The sequence below is a fragment of the Anolis sagrei genome, chromosome 1 (assembly GCF_037176765.1).
Source record: "Anolis sagrei isolate rAnoSag1 chromosome 1, rAnoSag1.mat, whole genome shotgun sequence".
Lineage (NCBI taxonomy): Eukaryota > Metazoa > Chordata > Lepidosauria > Squamata > Dactyloidae > Anolis > Anolis sagrei.
Window position 1 is genome coordinate 106,595,423 of NC_090021.1, and position 24,329 is coordinate 106,619,751.

The following is a 24,329-nucleotide window of genomic DNA, read 5'->3' on the forward strand; positions in this document are numbered from 1 at the left end:
GTGGCTTTAGAAGTATACTTTTTGTTCTGTTTTCCTGTGGATAATATCTTCATTTTATTGATTTTACCTTGTGAGTTGCTCAAGATTACTTCAAAGAAAAGTAATATGCAATTTATTCCAATAAATATACAGAGACTTCATCGTGCTTCTTAATGGGGTTGCATTGGTAATCGCTATAATGGTTTAATACAAAACAATTGTAGTGCTTTGCATGCAATTTTCCTGCTTCTTGGCAGGGGGTGGACTGGATGGCCCACGAGATCTCTTCCAACTCTATGGTTCTATTGTGTGTTCTCTGATTGAGACTCAGGCCCCATCTACAGTGCCATTATAATGCAGATTGAACTGCATTATATGGTCAGTGTAGACTCATATAATGCATCTTAACTGCATTGAACTGGATTATAGTCTACACTGGCCACATCATGCAGTTCAGTTTGCATTGTAATGGCAATGTAGATGAGGCCTCATATGAGAGTGTGGCCTCAGATTAGCAGTCCACAGTTCCCTTTAGTGTTGCATGCCCCTCCAGTCCTTTCTCTGAATTGGTTGTGTGTTAGAGGGTTTTTTAAAATCATTCACAGGTTCTTGCCAAATGTTGCCCTCACTGTTATATGTCTAGCAAGGTCCTGGATGCAAAAACAGCATTTTGGGCTGGTAGAGTTGCCCCCTCCTTGCTCAGGAGATGATAGAAGCCATAGCTACATGTCTCCTCCTCCTTGGAACAAGGGAAGAACAGCTGACACCTTTAATGCTATACTTGTTTCATAACTTCCTGGAAGAAAGCAAGGAATTTCTGGAGAGACAGCAGCCACACATTCTTTGCTGCATGCAGGGAGTGCAGATGTTAATGATTCAGAAATCCCTTGCTTCTTTTCAGGAGTCCTAGGAAGAAAGGTACTTAGAAGGAACAACAGACAAATGTCCTGTTCCTCACTTGGGATGCTGCCTCTGGCTACACTGATGCATCTCATTTGGATTATTGCAATGCACTTTGTCTGGGAACATTTGGAAATAGTTACAAATGTCAACAATTCCAAAGTACTGCATCCAGATTATTGGTTGGGACAGGTTACAGGGAACTTGTGACTTCCTCTTGAAATAGCTTCACTGGCTACCAATCCTTTTCTTGACAGAGCTCAAAAGTGCTGGTTTTGACCGATCCAAACTATCTAAAAGACCATATATCCTTATCTGTTATTATTGTGATTTAAATACCCGAGTTCAACTGTTTTTAACCATGTTTTTAAAATAATACTGCAATTCTTTGATAACTTTGATAAAATCAGATTTTATCTAATCTTGTTTTACTGGTAAATTGCCATACTCTTCCTTAAACATAATCCAATAAGAAAACTATAATATATTTTCAGTAAGTAAATAAACAAATACCTTTACTTCCCTTGGAAAGAAGCAAGACATTTTAAAAAACTACCAGCCAAGTCTAGAATTATAGAATCATGGAGTTGGAAGAGACCCCTAAGAGCCATCCAGTGCAGCCCCCTTTGGCCATGCAAACTACACAATCAAAACACTCCTAGCAGATGACCTCCAGCCTCTGCTTAAAAACTTCCAGAAAAGGAGGCTTCACTGCATTTTGAGGCATCATATTCCACTCCTGAAAATTCAGTCCTTACCACCTGGCAGTTCTTCCTGCTGATACCAGATAGCTGGAGAATGAATGCAGCCCATCAAAGGATGGCAAAGCCAGATTTCTGGTTGTGCCCACCCCACTTCTCTTTCAAAGCCCTCTCCAAAACTCAAAATAATTCAATAGAACTTGAGTTGGGTCATACCAGATGGCATTTAGTTTTAGGCTTGTATTTGCCAAGTATTCTTAACATTTCATTCTGAACTCAAGTTGCTCAATGTGGGTGATGAGATGAATGAATAGATTTCCTACAGCATACAAGTATTTGCATGTATCTTCATCACATCTCACCTCAAAATAGGTTTGTGTGTTCATTCAAAGAGTGTTTGCACAGAGAGCAGAAGGGAGAGTAATTTGTGCTTCTCCCATTGGAAATGTTTTGGTACCTTGTACAACCCCACTAAGGAGAAGTGTCATTCAGGCAGTGTTAGTGTTGAGTTTCATGTAAGCACCAGCTGTTTGCTATATATATATATATATATTTTCCCCTCCTGTTAGGATACTGTGAATCATCTGCTACTCATCTTCATTGATGACAGTCCTGTGAGTATTGACAACAAAAGAATAATATTGTGTTGGTGATGCTGTCATACAGTCTTGTTCATATGGGTGCTGTTTTCCCCCCAGCCTGAGATCGCAACAGAGCCTGCATCAGCATTGGTTCCCTTTCTACAGAAGTTTGCAGATCCCAGAAATAAGAAGCCCTCAGTAAGCATGAAATCATTGTTTAAAGTTTGAATGTTATGTTTTAAAATAAAAACCTTCACAGCCACCAGGAAAATATCTCATTGTTTTTGCTTTTGGGCAGGCCCTGCAATTGGAATTGAAAGAAATCAGAGGCCACCAGGATCTTTTCTTTCTCTTCATGAATTTTTTGAAAAAAGAAGGAGCAGTGCATGTATTGCAGTTTTACCTTGATGTAGGTAAGGTACCGTAAGATAGCAATCATGTTTTTTTTTTTTGCCTTATTTCAATTAAATAATCCATGTAATGATTTGTTTGAATGTGAGCCTCAATAGTGGTGAGCAGTCCTTCTGCCCACAGGCTTAAAATAGCCTTCAAGTAACCCACCCTCCATCTGCTCTGTGCCTTGCTCCTCTTCCATGTCCTTGCTCTTCCTCTAGCCAGACTACTAAAGTAATTTGTAGGTAAGATAAGTTCTTTACAACTGCACTACATTTTGAATTTAAGGGGCGAATAAAATTTAATTAGAGGTGGTGAAGGCTTTTTGAAGCCTCTGGGTCAGTGGTTTCCAACCTTTTTTTGACCAGGGACCACTTGACCAGGGCCCACTTTGACCAGGGACGACTCTCCAACCTTAGTACCAAAAGGGTTACGAATCAGTGTTTGGTCAGTGTTTTGGATAATAACTTTTTGATTTGGTTATTAGGGTTGCTGATTCAGAAAAGTGCATTGGATACACCACATCAGCTTTAGATTCTGATACAGAACATATACCATCCAGTAGTCACCATCTTCTCACCCACAGAAAACCACATTTAATAATCTAGAGCTGATGTGGTAGTTGTAATCTTGTGTGGGTAGTCAGACTCTCCCCTCCTGACATCCCCGTTGCCTCGGCACTATAAGAGTGTTTCGCAAGACCAGTCGCTCTTGTTACTGCGTGGTTTCGAGGCAACGGTGTAGTGAAACTGTTGACTATATTTCCGTTCTTGCAAACAACTGGTGGTCCACAATCTACAGGTTGGGAGCCACTGCTGTAGGTTTTCCCACCTCCCAAAAGACATTTGATGGGCTGTCCTTTTTCATCAGTTTGCCTTTTCAACAGATTGCAAATATCTGTCTATGCCTTGTAGTACTGATTTTGGGCAAAACAGGTTCCCCCGTTTTATGTTAAATTATAAATATATATTTATATAAACTTTTGGATTTCTTTTGCCCTGCCCCTTTTCTTCTTTCTTGCATTTTTGGCAGTCCTTACGGATCACGGACAGTCCTAGTAGCAGTTAATTGGCCTCTGTATTTACTGAATTTGACTACCACTGTAAAGGGAGAGTTTAGCTTTTTCTCATGTAAAGATAAAGATTTTCCCTTGACGTGAAGTCCAGTCGTGTCTGACTCTGGGGGTTGGTGTTCATCTCTATTTCTAAGCCAAAGAGCCGGCATTGTCCGTAGATGCCTCCAAGGTCATGTGGCTGCCATGATTGCATGGAGTGCATTAGCTTCCCGCCAGAGTGGTATCTATTGATGTACTCATATTTGCATGCCAGATTGCAAATATGAGTACATCAATAGAGCTGCCAGATTGGCAGAAGCTGGGGATAACATCGGGAACTCACCCTGCTCCTCGGATTGAAACCACCAACCTTTCGGTCCGCAAGTTCAGCAGTTCAGCAGTTTTACCTGCTGTGTCACCGGGGGCTCATGAGAGATACTCAAAGATCCAATGAAATAAATGGAGTCTATGAAACCTTATACTACAAATTTCTCTCCCTTTTAAAGGCACTACAAGATCCCTTGTTAACTTCAAGAGAGAGTTCCTCTAGCTCTTCAGGGAAGTTGTGCTGTGGGGTAATTCCCACTGGTGTTCAAGCAGTGCTGTCTAGAAATGCTAGGGTTCCTGATGTGTTCTTTCAATGCCAGTAGGAATTGAAAGCAGTCAGGAACGGAGGTAAAAGTGGCCATGTTAGGTTCCTCCTGGCAACATTCAGGAATTTTTTTTTTCTAGAGGAAGAATTCAATTTTTCTACTGGAAAAAATGGAAATTCGGGGGGAATTTAAAAAATAACCCTCTTATAATTTCAGAATTTTCAGAAATGTTCTTCATCTGTGTGCTGATCTAGATTTTAAAAGAAGAGAATATAATGCAGGGATCCCTAGTGTTATATCAACCCTTGTTAAAGGATGGGTTAGATTAACACGTACTTTGTTGCATGAGAATCCAATAGTTTATCTTTTGACATTTTATGAATACACATGTACTCCATATGGAATATTATCAGTGTTCAAATAACAATGGGTTTCTTCTTTCTCCCTCCTTCTTATTCCAACAGAGCAATTTAATGACAGAATTTTACAGCCAGAATTATCCAATGATGAAATGATGGCTCTTCATGAAGAAGTAGTGAAAATCTACAAAACATACTGCTTGCATCAGAGCATTGACAAAATTAAATTTGATCCTTTCATTGTGGAAGAGATACAGAGTAGTAAGTAGAACTGACAGAAATATTGAATTGGTACCGGAGAAGCAGGGATATAGATTGTCCATCAGATGACAACTCGGTTGTCTCGTCCATGTAATGACCAGCATTCAAAGTGCGTAATGCTGACACATCTAATTATGTTAGCAGAATTTCATGTGTGTGTGTGAAAAATCTCTCTGCAGTTACTTACATATCCATAAGTCCTCTGGTAGGCTAGAAAACCCACTTTTCAGGCCATGTATAGGACTGCGGTGAAGAAAGGAAGGCTGTTCTGTCATTCTCCCTGACATGGACACTAGCCTTGGGACGTATAATGGACTCCCATTATATTTTGGGGCTTCCATCTTTCTATGACTTGCTTTTTTCTCCTTTCTGCCATCGCAAAACCCCACATGAATTGCCTCTCCTGGAAACCTCCAAGAGCAGCACTTCACCTCTGAAATGGGTTTGCAGTATCTCTGCACACTGTTTTCATATCAGAACATACCAGCTTTTCAAACCCAGAAGTGGAGTTAATGTTTTTATCCCTCCTCAGACATTTCCTCATATGGCTGGGTTCAGAAAGTTACTTCATGGATCCACTTACGTTTCTTGTCCCTGGTATAGGTTCATGATTCATGCCTATAAGAAAGTAGACTCGTGAAACTTACCAGTTATTAAGTCTGAGTACACCTATCACCTCCTATTCAAATTTTCCACTTTGCTATTTTTACCATGTCTTCTTTCTTACTGTAAAAAAGCCTTCTTTGCCTAGACACAGGTCATAAAGAAAGCGTAGAAGAGAAAAGTGATTAGATTTGGATTCTTCTTGACAATACTATTTTCTTTTTCTTTTAAGTGAGTATATTTATAGCTGCAGATATTTTCCACAGCACTGCAACCATACCAATTGATATTTTCCACATTTTCTCCCTGTAGTTGCTGAAGGACCCTATGTCGACGTTGTCAAGCTGCAAACAATGAGATGCTTCTATGAAGCCTTTGAACATGTTTTTTGCCTCTTAGAGACTGTCTTCATACCTAGATTCTGCCACACTGATGAAGTAAGCCTGAAGTTAAATTTGTTGTTAAATTTTCTGCACAAGTAACTCGGGAGTGTTTTGCCCTTTTTAGTGCAGAGAAACTGAAAATGACTCAAACCTAGAAAACATTATTTTTAAGACTATTAGCATATTTTAGATGTTTTTTATGTATTTCATTACTCACAAAACTCAATTTAACTCTTATTAGTAATACATCATCAACTCACATTCCAGATGTTTTTTTTCAAAGTTGCATTGTTTTTCAAAGTGATGTCATTACTTTCTGTTACCTCTCCAAATGAACAAAGATATTACAATCTAGCCTTCCTATCGTAGCTCCGTCATCATTTATGGAAAATCTTTCCCACAAATGTCAACTGGTAGCCTGCCCTGATAATCCCTTTCAGCATCAGGCAAACAGGTTTATATTCTCACATTTTAAAAAAATCATTGTGCATTTATGTTGTCTCCTTCGCATCTTTAAGTGTTTCAGCCTCTATGAAGCTTTTTAGATCTTTGTGTCATTCTCACTTACTATGTTTTAATACATTATGGTTCAAAAGGCATTTTTTTGATTGTAGTAGTAGAAATTAATATGGCTAGTTTGTATGGGGATTGGTTAGAAGGTTTGTTTGTGTATCATCTGTATTTATGTAAGTTGCCCCGAGAACAGTTGTAGAATAACAAATAAATATATTCGATGAAAGAATAATGATAGTTGGTTCTTAATAATTTCCCCTCCCCATTTCTGGCTTAGTTTTTCAGATATCTCTTAAAAGAAGATGAATCCCCAACGCGCAATTCCAAATCAAACAAGTGGGTATACCTTACTTGGATGTTTTGACTGCTTGTAATAGTCCAGGTGTCAGATATGTTTTTAGCTGATACCAAACCTGGTTGTGAGAATTTACCCCTTAAATTTCTTAATTGAAATACATTGCATCTTTTGTTTTACACTGTACTGTCTTCAGAAGGAGATAGTAAACCAAAAATACCGAAATGTGACCATACTGATGCACAGTAATCTGACTACATGATGCCTCTGTACCACCCAGTGCTCTGCCCTGAAGATCTTCCCTTTCCGTCTAGAGCGTATATTTAGAGTTGGGAAGTTCTTGGACTTACTCTTCTGCTTAGAATTACTCTTCAGTATATATTTTCCTATTTATTTCACATACAGGAGTTCCCAGAAAAAAGGAGAATCTGGAATCAGAAGTATAAGTAGTAAAATCAAAGGAGTCTTCAAGAGTACCACAATGGAAGGGGCTGTGCTGCCCAGCTATGGCCTCGGTGAAGGAGAGGATGACTTTGTGAGTAGCCCTAAGAATTTTGATGACCTGCTTATTATTTATTATTTATCCCTCTCTGTTCCATTGAATGCTGAGCCACCTTGCCATTTTATAGTTGCTTCTCTTTCCTGAATGCTATTTCCACTCTCATAACATGGTCACACGAGTTACATCCTGTAAGCAGCAGTTCCACTCCATTACATGCATTTACACTCCATTACATGCATGTTTCTCATTAAAATGATTTAAATGAGTATATTCATATTTAGTAATACTCACTATAGTTTCCTACTACTTCCACAATTCCCTTACAAGTTCTGTGTATGATGACATGATGCCATAAGAATGTGAGTGTATATTATTGTTGTTTTAAACTGTTTCTTTTTTGAAGTCTTATACTTAATATTGATGTACTTGGATTGCTGCTTACATTATTGTAATATGTTGTAAGCTGCTTTGTGTCCCGTGAGGGAGAAAAGCGGGATATATATAAAGATTTATTTATGTATTATTATTCTTATTGCTGTTATTATTATTCTGTAATTAAAAGTACTTAAGAATTTTGTGTGCTGTAGTTTCCCCTTGTAGTGGTAAAAGTACCTTCATATAATGAATGAGACACTAGGTACTGTTTATGTACATAATTAATTTTCCTTGATTTTCATTTCTTTTTTAAAAATTTTTTATCAGTGTTGATACTTTTTTTATGAAACACAGAAACAATTTCTGTATTTCATGAAAGTTCAAAGTTACCTAATTAGTGGGTAGTATCTTAGGATGTTTCCAGCAGAAGTTATGTGGTCATGAGTTTGCTGGCTATCCTCTCTCTGCAATCTTTTCTGATAGGCTTGGGGACCCTCTAGAACAGTCTGAGAGATTATTTGAAGAAGGAAGGAATCTGTTAAAATTCTCTCTCTCTCACTCACTCTGAAACATACATAATACAAACATTTCCTAAGCAGGAGCCTTCACTGCTTGATTAAGTTCCTTTCATGGTCAGAAGGGGGAGTTTGTTTTACAGATCTCACAGTTCAAGCCAATGTGTTCTGTGGAATGCAGGGAATTGCTAAATTTATATTCCACATTTTCTGTCTCTAATTAGATGCTCAAACTGACTGTTAACCTTGTTTTGTTTATTTTCTCTCTCTCCTGCTTTCCAGTTCTTGCAATCACATTAGCAACTTGGAATGTGTTTTACTCATGAGAATGCACATAAGGCAATTGCGCCAAATCATATGTGTTAGACATTGCAGTGTAGTGTTTTGAACATGGTCTCTGGGGCAATATAACCTTTTACAAATAACATAAAAATAGTCAATTGAACAAAAGAAATAAACATGTTTCCACATTTATGAATCCCATTCCACGGCTATAGGCCAAGCCAGAAGATGTGTTCGTTATCGTTGTTAGCAAAGGTTTTGAACATTGTATCATATGTTTCTTGATGTACATGCAGGTGTCAGGTGGAGGTTTTAGATGTTTTTTATGTATGTCGTTAAGAGAAAGAGAACTGTTTCTGAAATGGAGGAAAAAAGAATCGAGTATACTTGTTCTGCCTAAATGTTAAATATTACAACTTTAGTAGTAGCTCAAAGTATACTTTCGGTACATAATTCCCTGTAGATTGAAGAAGGCATTATGGTAATGGAAGATGATTCTCCTGTGGAAGCACTTAGCGCACCAAATACCCCTCGCAATCTTGCCGCTTGGAAAATTACCATTCCATATGTGGACTTCTTCGAAGATTCCTATGAAAGGAAAGAGAGAAGGGAGAGAATTCCAGTATTTTGCATTGATGTGGAGAGGAATGACAGAATGGCAGGTAGATAGTCTGAGCTTACTGTCTGATGCACTTGTAATGCATGCTAAGTTAGAGGTGCACACTTCTGGGGTGTGTTAAATAACTCAAAATATGGCCCACCAACAAATGCCAGTGTGTTTCCTGGAATTTATTATATACTGGCTTTGGTACCAGACGTTCCCCGGGTTATTAGAAGAAGGTTGTGGGTGTACTGCAACTCACATCATGCCAGGTTAACTCCCCAAACCTCCATCAATACTTAAAGTTTGTCATGTTGAGCAGATTTGCTCTAGATGCAGCATTGGTGGGGTTCAGTATGCTCTCCAGCTGCAGGATGAATTGCAACTCCCGCCGTGGTGGGTCAGTCCCATCAAATCCCTCCAGTACGTTCAGTTGGTTATGGGGGTTCTGTGTGCCAAGTTACGTTCAGGTCTCTTATTGTTGGGGTTCGGAGTGCTCTTTGATTACAGGTGAACTAGAAATCCTAGCACCTACAGCTAACAAATGTCAAGGTCAATTCCACCCCAATTCCACCAGTATTCAAATTTGGGCAAATTTGAGCATGCCAAATTTGGTGCCGATCCATTGTTGTTTGTGTTCACAGTGCTCTCTGGATGTAGATGAACTATAATTCCTATTAATCAAGGTGAATTTCCCCACAAACCCTCCTGCATTTTTTGTGGGTCAAGGGGGTTCATTGTGCTAAGTTAGGTCCAAGGCCATCGTTGGTGGGGTCCAGAGTGCTCACTTTGATTGCAGGTGAACTATAAATCCCATTGCCTACAATGGCTTTAAGTCAAGTTGAATTCCCCCCAAACCTCTCCAGTATTTCTCTTTGGTCATGGGGTTCTGTGTACCAAATGTGGTCCAGATCTATTATCAGATCTATTACACTGCTCTGACTTGATGCATGGTGAACTACAACTTCCATCATGTGGAGTCAGTCTCCCAAACTCCTCCAGTATGTTTAGTTGCTGATCAGTTGTGCTCTGTTTGTTATGCAGACAGAGTTGAAACGAGTAGGAAAGGGTTAAGGGAGGCAGTGGGCGGGGTCATGCAAATTCCACACCAATGGAGAGAGTAGAAAACACTGGGATGTCTATTGTGGAGGAAACACATAAAATCTAGGATGAAACTGTCCCCAAATGAAAGCATTCCTTGGGTGGTGGGCAGTATGGTGTTTGGGGAGGACATTGGCAGGATTTGGGCTACATGTTCATGGCGTTTGCTATAACCTGAAATATCATTGGAGGGAGTGCTTTTGGTGGCTCCTCAGTATTATGGATTAAAGCTGTTTGTGGAAGTGGGCACCTCAACCACATATATACATACATATTTTCACTTTCATTATGTGTATAGATTATTCTGGAATATTCCAGTCATTGAAATGTTATTTTAAATGTGTCCATGTAAGACTGTAGCATGTCATTTTTGATAATACATGTGTTTAATTTAGTTAAAGGCCTTTTCTCTTGTTATGCTTATTTATAGGACATTTTAAGTGTTCTTAGAGGGGAATAACAAATCTGCTTGCATTTTCAGTTGGGCATAAACCCGAGCACTGGTCTGTCTACAGAAGATATCTGGAATTTTATGTCCTTGAATCAAAGCTAACAGAATTTCATGGTATGTTTACATCCTCCTAGAGTTTGAAATAAATTAGTACTACAATTTGGGAGCAATACAGTGTGGAAAGGGCATCCTTTGCTGTGGCACCTAGTTGGACCAAATCCTGGTGTTATGCCAGTATGAAGTCAAAGTATGGCTTTTTATTAAAGCTACCAAATCCTAGTCAGTTATCCAATTTACATATTAGCTGTTGTCAACATTATTTTAAACAGTTTTAATTGGTTTTACATTATCTTGATTTTGTAATAAGCGATATTTTTATTCTTTTCATTTTTTAAATGTCATACACACACACACACATACACTTGTGTTAAAATATTTTAACAAATCTACTATATTTTCCTGTTTTATCAGGTACATTCCCTGATGCTCAGCTTCCTTCAAAGAGGATCATTGGACCAAAGAACTATGAATTCCTAAAGTCAAAGAGAGAAGAGTTTCAGGAATACCTGCAGGTAGGGAGGAAACACCAGTTGAGTGGGTATTCATTGTGCTTGTAGCATACATTGGTCAACATGAGTTTTCTCCTTAAACAGTCACCTGTCATTCACCAGGATATAATAATAATCATCATCATCATCATCATCTTTATTTATACCCCTCCACCATCTCCCCAAAGGGGACTCAGAGCAGCTTATATGAGGCCAGGCCCAGAAATACAGTACAGTACAGCAAAATAACATCACAGTAAAATAAACCAATCAAATAAAATAAATAATACAAAATAACATAATAGAAAATTAGGATATTAGGATATGACATGGCTTTCATATGCAGACACTTTGCATTTACCGTTACCTAGCAAAGAATTCAAATTGTTTTAAAACTGTCATTATTGGAGAAAGGCTCATAATCTCATTTTCTTTCCATTTTGTCTCCTTCAATAGAAACTTTCTCAACATCCAGAGCTAAGCAACAGCCAGCTTTTGGCTGACTTCTTGTCTCCCAATGGCGGTGAAACACAATTCCTTGACAAAATGTTGCCTGATGTAAACCTTGGTATGTACAAATCTGTCGTGGGAATCTCTTTTGACAAGTTTTTCTAAGTGTTCATCCCACATTCTGAATTCCATGGAATAGATACAATGTCTTTTGCCATGCACACACATCTGCTATCGTTTTCTCTGTATTCCTGGTGTGATTTAGAATAAATGAAAACAGGATGTTTCCCTCAGAATACAGAAATCATGATCCTTGTTGCATCTCTGTAAAATAAGTCTTAAAAAATAGGTTGTGTAACTAAAATTTTGAAGGTGTGCAGAAATATCTAATTTCGACCCAGAGTTGTTTTAACTGGAACTGTGCCCATGGGTTGGGGTTCCACTCACAGAAAAGAATGCATGGAAGTGATTTCCATCAATTCCCCCTGAAGCCCTTGACACCGCAGTTTCTAAAGGTTAAGAAACCTACTAAAATAGCATGGGATTCAGTGAAGAGCATGTGTAGAATCAGCAAAATTCACCTTTCACCCCACCCTAAGCTTCACCAGCAGTTGGGGGAGGCCATTTCTTGAGTCCAGTTCTTTGTTTCCAGAAGAGATCTGAATCCAAACCTAGATTTTAAAATGTATTCTGTAGTTGGTTTATGGAGCCCCCAGTGGTGCAGTGAGCTGCTGAACTTGCTGACCGAAAAGTTGCCGGTTCAAATCCGGAGAGCGGTGTGAGCTCCTGCTGTTAGCCCCAGCTTCTACCAACCTAACAGTTCAAAAACATGGAACTGTGAGCGGGAAGGTAACAGTGCTCCATGCAGTCATGCTGGCCACATTACCTTGGAACGTCTATGGACAACACCGGCTCTTCGGCTTAGAAATTGAGATTAGTATAACCCCCAGAGTCAGACATGACTAGACTTAATATCAGGGGAAAATCTTTACCTTTACCTTTACTCAGTTTATGTTCCACATTTTGGACTGACTACTCTACGTGGGGTTGCCTTTGAAGACGGCTCGGAAGCTCCAGCTAGTCCAACGCTCGGCAGCCATGATACTAACAGGAGCGGAGCGCAGGGAGCATACAACTCCTCTGCTGCACCAGCTCCACTGGCTGCCGATTTGCTACCGGGCTCAATTCAAAGTGCTGGCGTTGGCCTATAAAGCCCTAAACGGTTCTGGCCCAAGTTACCTATCCGAACATATCTCTGCCTATCAGCCTGCCAGGACCCTAAGATCTTCTGGGGAGGCCCTGCTCTCTATCCCGCCTGCTTCACAGGTGTGGCTGGCGGGGACGAGAGACAGGGCCTTTTCTGTGGTGGCCCCCTGGCTGTGGAACGCCCTTCCTATGGAGGTAAGATCAGCCCCCTTGCTAATGGTGTTCCGAAGAAGATTAAAAACTTGGATGTTTGAACGGGCATTCGGTTAAACAGTGCAATGAATGTGATGATTACAGGAATGGAAATTTGGACGACGGATTGGATCACGACTCTAGTTATGAGATGCATTGTGTTGTCTATTGTTGTGTCAATATTGTGTATTATGCTTTTATGGTTTTAAATTGTATATCATTGATTGATTCTTATCCTTGTTGTAAACCGCGTTGAGTCGCCTGTTGGGCTGAGAAACTGCGGTATACAAGTAAAGCAAATAAATAAATAAATAAATAAATAAATAAATACTGGATGATAATAAGTAGGCAAACATTGATATGACCAAAAATCTTATAAATTAATAAAAAAAATAAACCTTTATTTATATACCGCTCTCTCCCCAGGGGGACTCAGGACAGTTTTCAAACAACAACATCGAAACATACAGAGTCACAACATGATAAAAAAAACCCTAAATTAAATTAAAGTGTTAATTTTAACTTTTATCCTTTTCTGCTATTATTAATTTTTGTTACTAGTATGAATGCACATTGTTGCATTAAATTCTTAAGACAAAACAATAGTCTTTTTACACACATGCTTTATAGTTCGCAAGGGAAAACACACAGGGCCCATACATTATGGAGGTATGGATTTTGTTGTGGAAAAAGCAATTAATGATTTATTTATTTTTCTGTTGATTTTCAATTGCAGGCAAAATTATAAAATCTGTTCCTGGAAAACTAATGAAAGAGGTGGGTAGAAATTCTTCTTTAGGCTTGTAATCAGTATATTTTTATTACAAGATACTTGTGGATTTATCCAGTGTATATAATGCCTTACAGCTATTGTTTGGTTAATTTCAGAAAGGCCAGCACTTGGAGCCATTTATTATAAATTTTATTAATTCCTGTGAACCTCCCAAGCCTAAGCCAAGTAAACCAGAACTTACTATTCTCAGCCCTACATCTGAAAACAACAAAAAGGTATAGTATGGTCTTCTAGGGTTAGACTGGGAGAAAATCGGCCAATGAGAAACAATTATATGCTATATAAAAATTACACAGCTAGACCAAGAAAAATACTTAATATTTTGGTTTTTAGGCCTGTTCCTGGGGTTGTTGGGGTACTGGTTCAGAAAACTGCATTGGATAGACTACATCATCTCTTGTTTTGTAGGCATGCTGATCATGGTTTTCTGTGGGCAAGTAGATAGTGACTGATATATAGCATATCTTCTGTACCTCAAAAACTAGAGTGGATAGGGAAAAGTGGTGCTATTTTGTAATCAGCAGGTGAAATATACCCAGCTTTCCTCTAGGACAGTGGTTCTTAACCTGTGGGCTGTGGACCTCCATTGGGCCGCGAGGACAAAAATCTGGTCCACGAGCTTCCTTCCTCTTACTTATTTTATTTCCACTCCTTTTGCACCTCCTGCCACTCCTTCACTGTCGCTGACCAGCCCCAACCCCATGGATAGACCACATCAGGTTTAGATTATTAAATATGGTTTTCTGTTGGAGAGCAGATGGCGACTACTGGATGGCCTGTGTTCTGCATCAGAAACTAGAGCTGATGTGGTCTATGCAATGCAGTTTTCTGAATCAGCACCCCAAATAACCAAACCAAACCTAAAGTTGACCAAAACCTGATTCGTAACCCTTTTGGTACTAATGTTGGAGAGTGGTCCCTTGTCAAAGTGGTCCCTGGTCAAAAAAAGGTTGGGATCCATTGCTCTCGGACAGGGGGCCTCAAACTACGGCCCGGGGGCCGAATACAGCCCTCCAAGGTCATTTACCCTGCCCTCACTCAGGGTCAACCTAAGTCTGAAATGGCTTGTAAGCACACAACAACAACAACAATCCTATCTCATCAGCCAAAAGCAGGCCCACACTTCCCAATGAAATACTAATAATTTTATATTTGTTAAAATTGTTCTTGATTTTAATTATTGTATTCTAGAGTGTTTTTACACAACAAATAAGATACGCATAGGAATTCATTCATTTTAAAAAAAATTATAATCTGGCCCTCCAACAGTTTGAGGGACTATGATCTGGCCCTCTGTTTAAAGTTTGTGGACCCCTGCTCTAGGACATGCTGGTACCTGTACTGAAAAACCAAAATGTTCCAGAAAGTATCAGCATGTATTAATGAGCTGTTGCTGTTAGTCCAACAAGCCCTGAACCAAACCAAACCCTTATGTGAATTGTCCCATTTCGATTTGCCATGAGGTATGTCATTTGCCATGAGGTATGTCATTTCACATAGGCTCTCTGGCAGTGTGACCAGAGAGCCTATGGAGTGCCACTGGCTCTCTTGTTAGACAGATGGGTGGTTAAAGAAAAGCAACCCAGACTACAATAGAAAGCATTGGTTTGGAAGAGGCACTCTTTTTAATTAGCACTGTCTGAAGTTGTTCTGCATGAAATCCAATCACTCAAATACTAGTTTTAACAAACCAGTGGCTCGATATCAACATGCTAGTTGTTGTCTGCCTTAAAATCGTTTCCAGCTTATGGCAGTCCAAAGGCTAACCTATCACAGGGTTTTTCCTGGTAACATGCCTTCAGAAGTGTGTATGCCTTTCCCTTCCTCTAAGATTGAGAGAGTGTGATTTCCATGAATATTCAAACCCTAGCCTCTAGAGCAGTGGTTCTCAACCTGTGAGTCCCTAGGTGTTTTGGCCTACAACTCCCAGAAATCCCAGCCAGTTTACTAGGCCAAAACATCTGGAGACCCACAAGTTGAGAACCACTGCTCTAGAGTCATAGTTTAAGACCTAAGCTACTAAACCATGATGGCTCTTGTGCACATTATGCCCAAATAAAAAGAAATTCTACTAATTCAGGGAAGGTGCTTTAAAAAACCCAACTCACAGAACAGCAGAAATCACTGCTGAAACTTTCTTGTTGACAAAATTGTTTACATACAACATTGTTCACAAGGATAACTATTGATAGATAAATCAAGAGTTAATTTCCCTTTGGACCCTGTAATTCTGGAACTCCTCCACTTTTTAGCAGTTTCTCAAGTCACTCCTGACATGAAAAAAAACCAAACTTTTTAGCAACTCTTTCAACCATGCATCAGATTAATGATCCTGGATATAATACAGTAATGTAAAAGGTTTGATAGAGCAAATCTGAATCTGGAGAACAGAACCGGACTTTGCAGGGTCTTTAAGCACAACAACCTGGTCCTCAAGGAAGGTGGGATGGGAGGGGAACAGAAGAAAAAAAGGGGGGGGGCGTACAACATGAGCACAGACTGAGGTGCTCTGAACTTAAGTTTCCCACTTCCTACATTCCCACTTCTTTTATTGCAGGCAATATATTGGAGGAAAGCCAATATTACTCCAGTCCCAACAACTGATTAAATGATGTGGGAAAAGTCATCGTTTCTAATTTTGATTGGCTTCAATTGTCTTTGGGAATATATTATTGTAATTTCATGGTGCCAAAATGAAGCACCCTAAAAAAGCAAAGCAGCTCTCATCAGGGAGCTGCTTGTAGTTGACAGAGCTACAAAATGTGTATAATTTGAGCAAGTTGTAGTTTTAGCTTTGAGATGTGACTGATAAAATAAAAGAACCTCATTTTTGTACTATATAAAATAATAAAAGGTAAAAGTTTCCCCTTGACATTAAGTCTAGTTGTGTCCAACTCAGGGGTGCTCATGTCCATTTCTAAACCGAAGAGCCGGCGTTGTCCGTCGGCGCCTCCAAGGTCATGTGGCCAGCATGACTGCATAGAGCGCCATTACCTTCCTGCTGAAACGGTATCTATTGATCTACTCACATTTGCATGTTTTCAAACTGCTAGGTTGGCAGAAGCTGGAGCTCGCCCTGCTCGGTCAGAAAGTTCAGCAGCACAGCGCTTTAACTCGCTGTGCCACCCAGGGGCTCCTCTATATAAAATATCACTTCAGAACTGCTTACAGCTTCTACTTGTGCAAGAAAAAAATGTTATTGGTTACATTAAAACCAACAAAAAGTTACTCTAGAATAATCTGTTTTGCTGATAAGCTTTTCCTAGTATTTGTTTGTTTTAAACCCCCAATTCTCGTTGATTTTAGCTTTTTAATGAACTCTACAAGAACAATGCAAACCGTTCAGAGAACTCAGAGAGAAGACAAAATCAGAACTACTTTATGCAAATGATAACTGTCGAAGGAGTCTATGACTACTTAATGTATATTGGTGAGAAATCGTTTCTTAATTTTCTTAGCATGAAGTAGCACATCTTGAAAATAAAAAAATAATGCTAACTCAGCAGGTTTTTCTTGCTCTTTTAACAGCAGTTTTTATGCATTGAGGGTTTCTGCCAATGGCAAATAATTCTGATTTTCAAGATCATGATGGTGAAAGTAGATTAGACTCAGTTTCCATGATTCCTCTCTCTGTGTGTGTGTGTGTGTGTGTGTGTGTGAATGAATATGACGTATTTTTGGAGTTTTGGAACCTATATATATGGAATGATATTTGGCAACCACTTTGACACTTAACAGTCATACCAGATTATACAGCCCTGCTTCTCTGGTCAGTCTAATATCTTTTTGAATGAAGGAGTAGGAAATAATATTAGATAAGCGCAAGTAATATAATGAACTTTAACATCAGGATTGGGATTCTGATCTAGCTCAAAACAAGGAAATAATGTCTTGCGAAGAGATCTCGACTGTTGTTATTTGTCTATGTATGGAAGAGCATTATCTTTTGAATTCATTCACTGTAGTAAAAGTAGATCAAGATCGTGGGGATCCTGTTGCTGAAAGAAATAAAACAAGAGACCATGGTGTGCTACATCATGTGGCTAATTCTCACAGTTCTGCTCAGTGGAGAAAGGAGACTGGAAAAATGCTTGGCTAAAAGTTATTGCTATTTACCTACCAAATCTAAATATTGTAAACTAGCGTCCAAGTGTAATAGTCATGTTGCTACTCCCAAACCTATTGAAGTATCTTAGTAAGTCAAAAAACCCCAGGGCCTGAAAACTTCTCTTATGTGCCATGTTGTATTTTGCAAAATGTCCTTATGTATGATGTCATTTGGAACATGAGAGCACCATCAGAGGATTGGCAGTGTGAAACCTGAGTTATTCATTCAAAAAATATCATCTCATTCATTAAAAATACACAGTGTTTCTCATATAGTAACTACCGCATATGTAACAATATTGACCTTACAGGTAGAGTGGTGTTCCATATACCTGACTGGCTTCATCACATCCTGATGGGAGGCCGGATTCTCTTCAAAAACACCTTAGAGGCATACACTGACTACTACTTGCGGTACAAGCTGGAACAACTCTTTCAGGAGCACCGTTTGGTGTCACTTATCACACTTTTGAGAGGTTAGTGTCCCAGTTATGCTCCAACAGGTCCTTGGACTGTGAATAATAGCAGCCTTTGCTCCATTTGTTCTTGTAGAAACTTTCCTGGGTGATAGTTTCTTCTTTTTGTGCTGTAAAAAGCAGCTAGAGCAAAATACTAAATTTATTTTTATTTATTGTGTCAGAAACGAATTCTGGGTACTGTTATAATGTATTTAAAACACAAACAAAATTAAAAACTTTGCATTATACTAAATGTCTTTTGATCAGAAGCTGGCCACTTGGAGTGCCTCTGATGTTGCTGTGAGGAGGTCCTCCATTGTGCATGTGGCAGGGTTCAGGTTGCATTGTAGTAGGTGGTCTGTGGTTTGCTCTTCTCTGCACTCGCATGATGTGGACTCCACTTTGTAGCCCCATTTCTTAAGATTGACTTGGCATCTCGTGGTGCCAGAGCGCAATCTGTTCAGTACTCAGTTTTCTGTGTGCCCAGAGGGGAGTCTCTCATCTAGTATCAGCCATGGATTGAGGTTCCAGGTTTTAGTCTGCCACTTTTGAACTCTTGCTCGCTGAGGTGTTCCTATGTGTGTCTCTGTAGATCCTAGAAAGATATTTCTTGATTTAAGGCATTGAAAGTACTAAATGAAGGACTGTTAATTAAAATGAGAATTTGAAGGACCTGTTAGTTAAGTATCTTGAGAAGGAACAAGGGTTAAATGAGGGACTTCTAATTAAGAAGGGCTTATTAGTCAAGTACTTTTCATTTAAACAATAACAATTAACTAAAATAATTAAAATCTGGGTGACATAGTAGTCTATGGTGCCTTAAAAGTATTTTTCCCACTCAGATGCTGTGTTTTGTGAGAACTCTGAGCATCGGCCTCTTCAAGATAAGCACAAACGAGCAAAGCAGACCTTTGATGAAATGATGAAGTACATTCCAGGTTTGTGGTGTTCTGTGACATGAGCTGTCAAGAATAGAGTTATTCCATCAAGATCCTTGTCTATATTCATCTAAACATCATTTCCTACAGTTTTCTATATTTCAAAATAATATAAGCATATAGTAGTTCGAGATGCATCAGATTGCATTGCTAAACCCACAAGGCTCTAAGGCAGGGGTCTTCAAACTTTTTAAACAGAGGCCAGGTCACAGTCTCTCAAACTGTTGGAGGGCCGGATTATGATTTGAAAAAAAAAAAACATGAATGAATTCCTATGCACGCTGCACGTATCTTATCTGTAGTGCAAAAAAAGAAAAGCACTTAAAAACAATACAATAATAAAAATGAAGAACAATTTTAACAAATATAAACTTATTAGTATTTCAATGGGAAGTGTGGGCCTGCTTTTGGCTAATGTGATAGGATTGTTGTTGTTGTTGTTTGCTTTCAAGTCATTTCAGACTTAGGTTGATCCTGAGTGAGGGCCGGGTAAATGTCCTTGGAGGGGCCGTATTCGGCCCCTGGGCCTTAGTTTGAGGACCCCTGCTCTAAGGAATATCCAACGTGATTCTTGTTCCTTTCCCACTGGTCACCCAATGCTGCCTCCTTAGGTTGTTTGACCCTAAAGCGCTAGAATCACTGTACAAGGGGTATTCCTTCATCCTGTACGAGCTAAGCATCTCAGAAGTCATGAATGCTGCCAAGAGGTCCAGTAACATGAGCAAGAACATATACTCCCCTTTCCAGTTGTCAGTTTAGGACTTTTTGCACATACGGTATTTATGAGGCCAAACAGCACAACGGCAAATGCAACGTTGGATTTTCTCTCTAATTTTGCATAAATTAGAGAGAGCAAATTTTATAGTGAACTCACCTGAGTTGACCCCAAATCATATACCAAGTTGTGTAGCCAAAACTGACATGGCAGAGAAGATAATGCTGATTAAGGACTGATAGACACACCTGATCCATTGTTTTACTTGAACAGAGTAGGCTAAATCCTAAGCATTTGTTGGTTCATGGTGTGAACATTTCAGGTATGAAATTGGGACACTCCCCTGCTTACTCTCCAGGACAATACACACAGTAAGAATGCCCCAGTTACTCAAACACAAATTGTATACTTAAAATTGCCGACCTAGCCAAAATGTTTTGTTAGAATCAGTGGTTTGATGTCTTGCAGAGTAAACATTTTGACTATTTGAAAAACGGAGGGTTTAAGAATTTTTAATTCTCCCTCAATTCATATCTGTTTGTCTCTATCCTTTGTTTAGATTTAATAGGGAAGTGCCTTGGAGAAGAGGCCAAATACGAAGGCATCAGACTTCTGTTTGATGGATTACAGCAGCCAGTGCTTAACAAACAGGTAAGCATTTATAAAAAAAACTAGCTGTACCCTGCCACGCGTTGCTGTGGCCTATAGTAAATCTTTTCATAGTAGAGGTAGATATCTGGTCTATTATGAAAGAGAGGTACCTTCTCTCTTTCCTTCATTCCCTCCCCCTTTCTTCCTTTGCCTCCTTTCATCCCTCCATGTTTCCTTCCTTCTTTCACTTTTTATTTGCTGTGGCCAACCTTCCCTCTTTCTCTCCTTTCCCTCCTTCCTTCCTTCCCATCTTTCCTTCTCCGCTTCCTTCTCTATCTCTTTCCTTCCTTCCCACCTTTTTCTTTCTCTTCTGCTGTCTCTCTTTTCTTCCTTCTCTCTTTCCTTCCCTCCTTCTTTCTCTACATCTTCCCCCTTCTTTCACTCCCTCTTTCCTTCCTTCATTCCCTTTTTTCTTTCCTCCTCTCCTTCCTTCTTTCCCCTTTTTCTTTCTCTCATTTCTTCCTTCTCTACATCTTTCCTTCCTTCCCCCTTTTTCTTTCTCTTCTGCTGTCTCTCTTATCTTTCCTGTGGCCCAGTCTGTTGATCTTGAAAAAAAAGTAATGAGAAAGTGTTGGTTTCTAATATATATAATTTCTTTATCATTGTGTGTAAACTTGAGTATTTTCTGTTGGTCATGGGGATACAGTGTGGAAAGTTTGCACCAATTCTGTCGTTGGTGGGGTTCAGGATGCTCTTTGAGTGTAGGTGAACTGTGAATCCCAGTGACTACAACTCCCAAATGTCAAGGTCTATTTCCCCCAAACTCCATCTGTGTTCATATTTGGGCGTATTGAGTGCTTGTGCCAAGTTTGGTCCGGATCCATCATTGTTTGAGTCCACAGTGCTGTCTGGATGTTGGTGAACTACAACTCCCAAACTCAAGGTCAATGCCCACCAAACCTTTCCAGTATTTTCTGTTGGTCATGGGAGTGTGTGTGTGTGTGTGCCGCGCGGGGGAGTGAGGGGGCGTGTCTGTGTGTGTCTGCGTGTGTGCCGCGCGGGGGAGTGAGGGGGCGTGTCTGTGTGTGTGTGCGCCATGAAGGGGCGCGTGTGTGTGTGTGTGCTGGGTGAGGGAGGGAGGTGCGGAGGGTGCGTTGGCCGTTCGGCCATGTGCGCGCGCGCCGGGGACTTTGCGCCATTGCGCATGCTCAGTCATTTTGTCGTTTTGTGAGTATATTGTTGTGTTCTTTTTAATTTTGATTCGGTTTGTTTGTACCTAGTGGGTTGAGGTATGTGCATGGGAATTTTGGTTAATTTCCGTTGGGGGGGTTTTGAGTTTTGCTTCTCCGTTCGACGCCACTTTCAGATTTATATATATAGATAGTGAGTGATTTCTGGTACTTTAAAAAGCTTAATTTTCTTTCTCTTTTTTTGTCCATACTGCTGCAGAAATACTAGTGTACACTAGATCATTATACTGGTGTTGTAATGAGTAAAAACAGACATATGGTAAACTACTTGCCAATGGCCAGTAAAATTTTCGCTCTTGGAAATAACTGTACCCTTGACGATTCACTTCTGTTCCCGAAGAAGAAGAAGAAATCTTTATTTATATCCAGCTTTTCTCCCTCAACGGGACCCAAAGCAGCTCACAACATTTTAAAAACAATACAAATCAACCATATATATATAACAGTAAAACCAACTATAAAATAGAACATAAATAAAAAAATTAAAATCATTTAACGGATACAATTGTTGTGAAAACTCATCAGTTCAAATAATATCCTTCACTCAACTCACTGAAACTTAGCCTTCCTGTCATTCCAAATTAAATTTTTCATTAAAAGCTTGATTAAACAGGAAGGTCTTCAGCTGTCTTTTAAAAAGATGTCAGGGAAGCTGTTTTAATCTCCTTGGGAAGAGAGTTCCAAAGGGTGGCAACCGAGAAGGCCCTCTCTCTCATCGCCACCAACTGCATTTGCAATGGTGGTGGAAGCAAGAGAAGAGCCTCTCTGGAAGATCTTAATTCTAAGGTGGGTTGGTATGAGTAGATGCAGTCAGATAGGAAGGTTGGACTTGAACTGTTTAGGGCTTTAAAGGTCAAAACCAGCACCTTGAAGTAGGCCTGGAAACATATTGGCAGACAATGCAGGTGTTGTAGCATGCTTCCTGGGTCCAGCATGTGTGAGTAACCTGGCTGTGGATCTTTGGACTACTTGAAGTTTCTGGGCACTTTACAAGGGCAGCCCCACGTAGAGCTTGTTACAGTAGTCTAAATGGGACTACAGTAGTCTAAATGGGACCATGGCCAAGTCTGGCTTCTCAAGGTATGGTTGCAGCTGGCACACAAGTTTTAGTTGTGCAAAGGTCCTCCTGGCCACCACCGACACCTGGGCCCCCAGGATTAGTGATGAGTCCAGAAGGACCCCCAAACTGCAGATCTATGTCTTCAGGGGGAGTGTGACCCGCTTTCAGCACAGGTTGCCACCCTTACGACTGACCAGAAGGACCTCTGTCTTGTCTGGATTCAATTTCCATTTGTTTGTTCTCATCTAGTCCACAACAATTGACAGGCACCGGTTCCGGGTCTGGGCTGCTTCCTTGGCTTTTGGTGGAAATGAGTAGTAGAGTTGGGTGTAATCTGCGTTCAGATGGCACCAAACTCTAAAACTCCAGATAATCTCTCCCAACGGCATCCCGTAGATGTTAAACAACATGGGGAAAATTACAGAGTCCTGCAGAGACCCCACAGGAAAACAGTCATGCGGTCGAGCACCACCATCTGGGTCCATCCTTCCAGGCAGGAGCAGAGCCACTTCAAAACAGTGCCCCCAAATCCCATCCCAGCCTTATTTAAAGCTGGATTTGGCAACATTCATTGTGTGCTACACTATGTAATATAAAAGTGCAATTCACTGCTAGATCATGTGAATAAGCAATTCTGTCTTCCTGTTAATACACAGTAGGAAAAAAAAGGAGCGGAAAAGGTGTTCTCAGACCTACCACAAATATATGCGATATTCCAGATACTTGCTCTTTGAGGATACATTAAAGACCAAACAAGCAATGTATATACATCAGCATAGTTGCACAGCTGGGACTATATATCCTTGCTGCTACTATTTTGACCCTTGATAGACCTTGATGATGATGGGAATGCAGTAGAATAATAGAATCAAAGAGTTGGAAGAGACCTCATGGGCCATCCAGTCCAACCCCCTGCCAAGAAGCAGGAATATTGCATTCAAATCACCCCTGACAGATAGCCATCCAGCCTCTGTTTAAAAGCTTCCAAAGAAGGAGCCTCCACCACACTCCAGGGCAGAGAGTTCCACTGCTGAACGGCTCTCACAGTTAGGAAGTTCTTCCTCATGTTCAGATGGAATCTCCTTTCTTGTAGTTTGAAGCCATTGTTTCTTGTCCTAGTCTCCAGGGAAGCAGAAAACAAGCTTGCTCCCTACTCCCTGTGGCTTCCTCTCACATATTTATGCATGGTTATCATATCTCCTCTCAGCCTTCTCTTCTTCAGGCTAAACATGCCCAGCTCCTTAAGCCGCTCCTCATAGGGCTTGTTCTCCAGACCTTTGATCGTTTTAGTCACCCTCCTCTGGACACATTCCAGCTTGTCAATATCTCTCTTGAATTGTAGTGCCCAGAATTGGACACAATATTCCAGGTGTGGTCTAACCAAAGCAGAATAGAGGGGTAGCATTACTTCCCTAGATCTAGACACTATGCTCCTATTGATGCAGGCCAAAATCCCATTGGCTTTTTTTGCCGCCACATCACATTGTTGGCTCATGTTTAACTTGTTGTGCACGAGGACTCCAATATCTTTTTCACACGTACTGCTCTCGAGCCAGGCATTGTCCCCTATTCTGTATCT

At 40.1% G+C, this 24,329-nt stretch overlaps 1 protein-coding gene across 1 annotated transcript in view; it reads left to right on the forward strand.

Annotated features, from left to right (window-relative positions):
- SNX14 (sorting nexin 14) overlaps positions 1-24,329 on the forward strand; it is a 52,019-nt gene that overhangs the window by 23,445 nt on the left and 4,245 nt on the right. Inside the window, exons 10-26 of the mRNA XM_060752990.2 lie at positions 2,150-2,194; positions 2,279-2,359; positions 2,460-2,574; positions 4,666-4,821; positions 5,737-5,861; positions 6,598-6,656; positions 7,021-7,150; positions 8,753-8,951; positions 10,473-10,556; positions 10,914-11,014; positions 11,447-11,558; positions 13,575-13,615; positions 13,727-13,846; positions 16,938-17,061; positions 18,050-18,214; positions 19,039-19,134; positions 20,409-20,500. Coding sequence (XP_060608973.2) covers positions 2,150-2,194; positions 2,279-2,359; positions 2,460-2,574; positions 4,666-4,821; positions 5,737-5,861; positions 6,598-6,656; positions 7,021-7,150; positions 8,753-8,951; positions 10,473-10,556; positions 10,914-11,014; positions 11,447-11,558; positions 13,575-13,615; positions 13,727-13,846; positions 16,938-17,061; positions 18,050-18,214; positions 19,039-19,134; positions 20,409-20,500 — 1,845 coding nt within the window. The remainder of the gene's footprint in view (positions 1-2,149; positions 2,195-2,278; positions 2,360-2,459; positions 2,575-4,665; positions 4,822-5,736; positions 5,862-6,597; positions 6,657-7,020; positions 7,151-8,752; positions 8,952-10,472; positions 10,557-10,913; positions 11,015-11,446; positions 11,559-13,574; positions 13,616-13,726; positions 13,847-16,937; positions 17,062-18,049; positions 18,215-19,038; positions 19,135-20,408; positions 20,501-24,329) is intronic.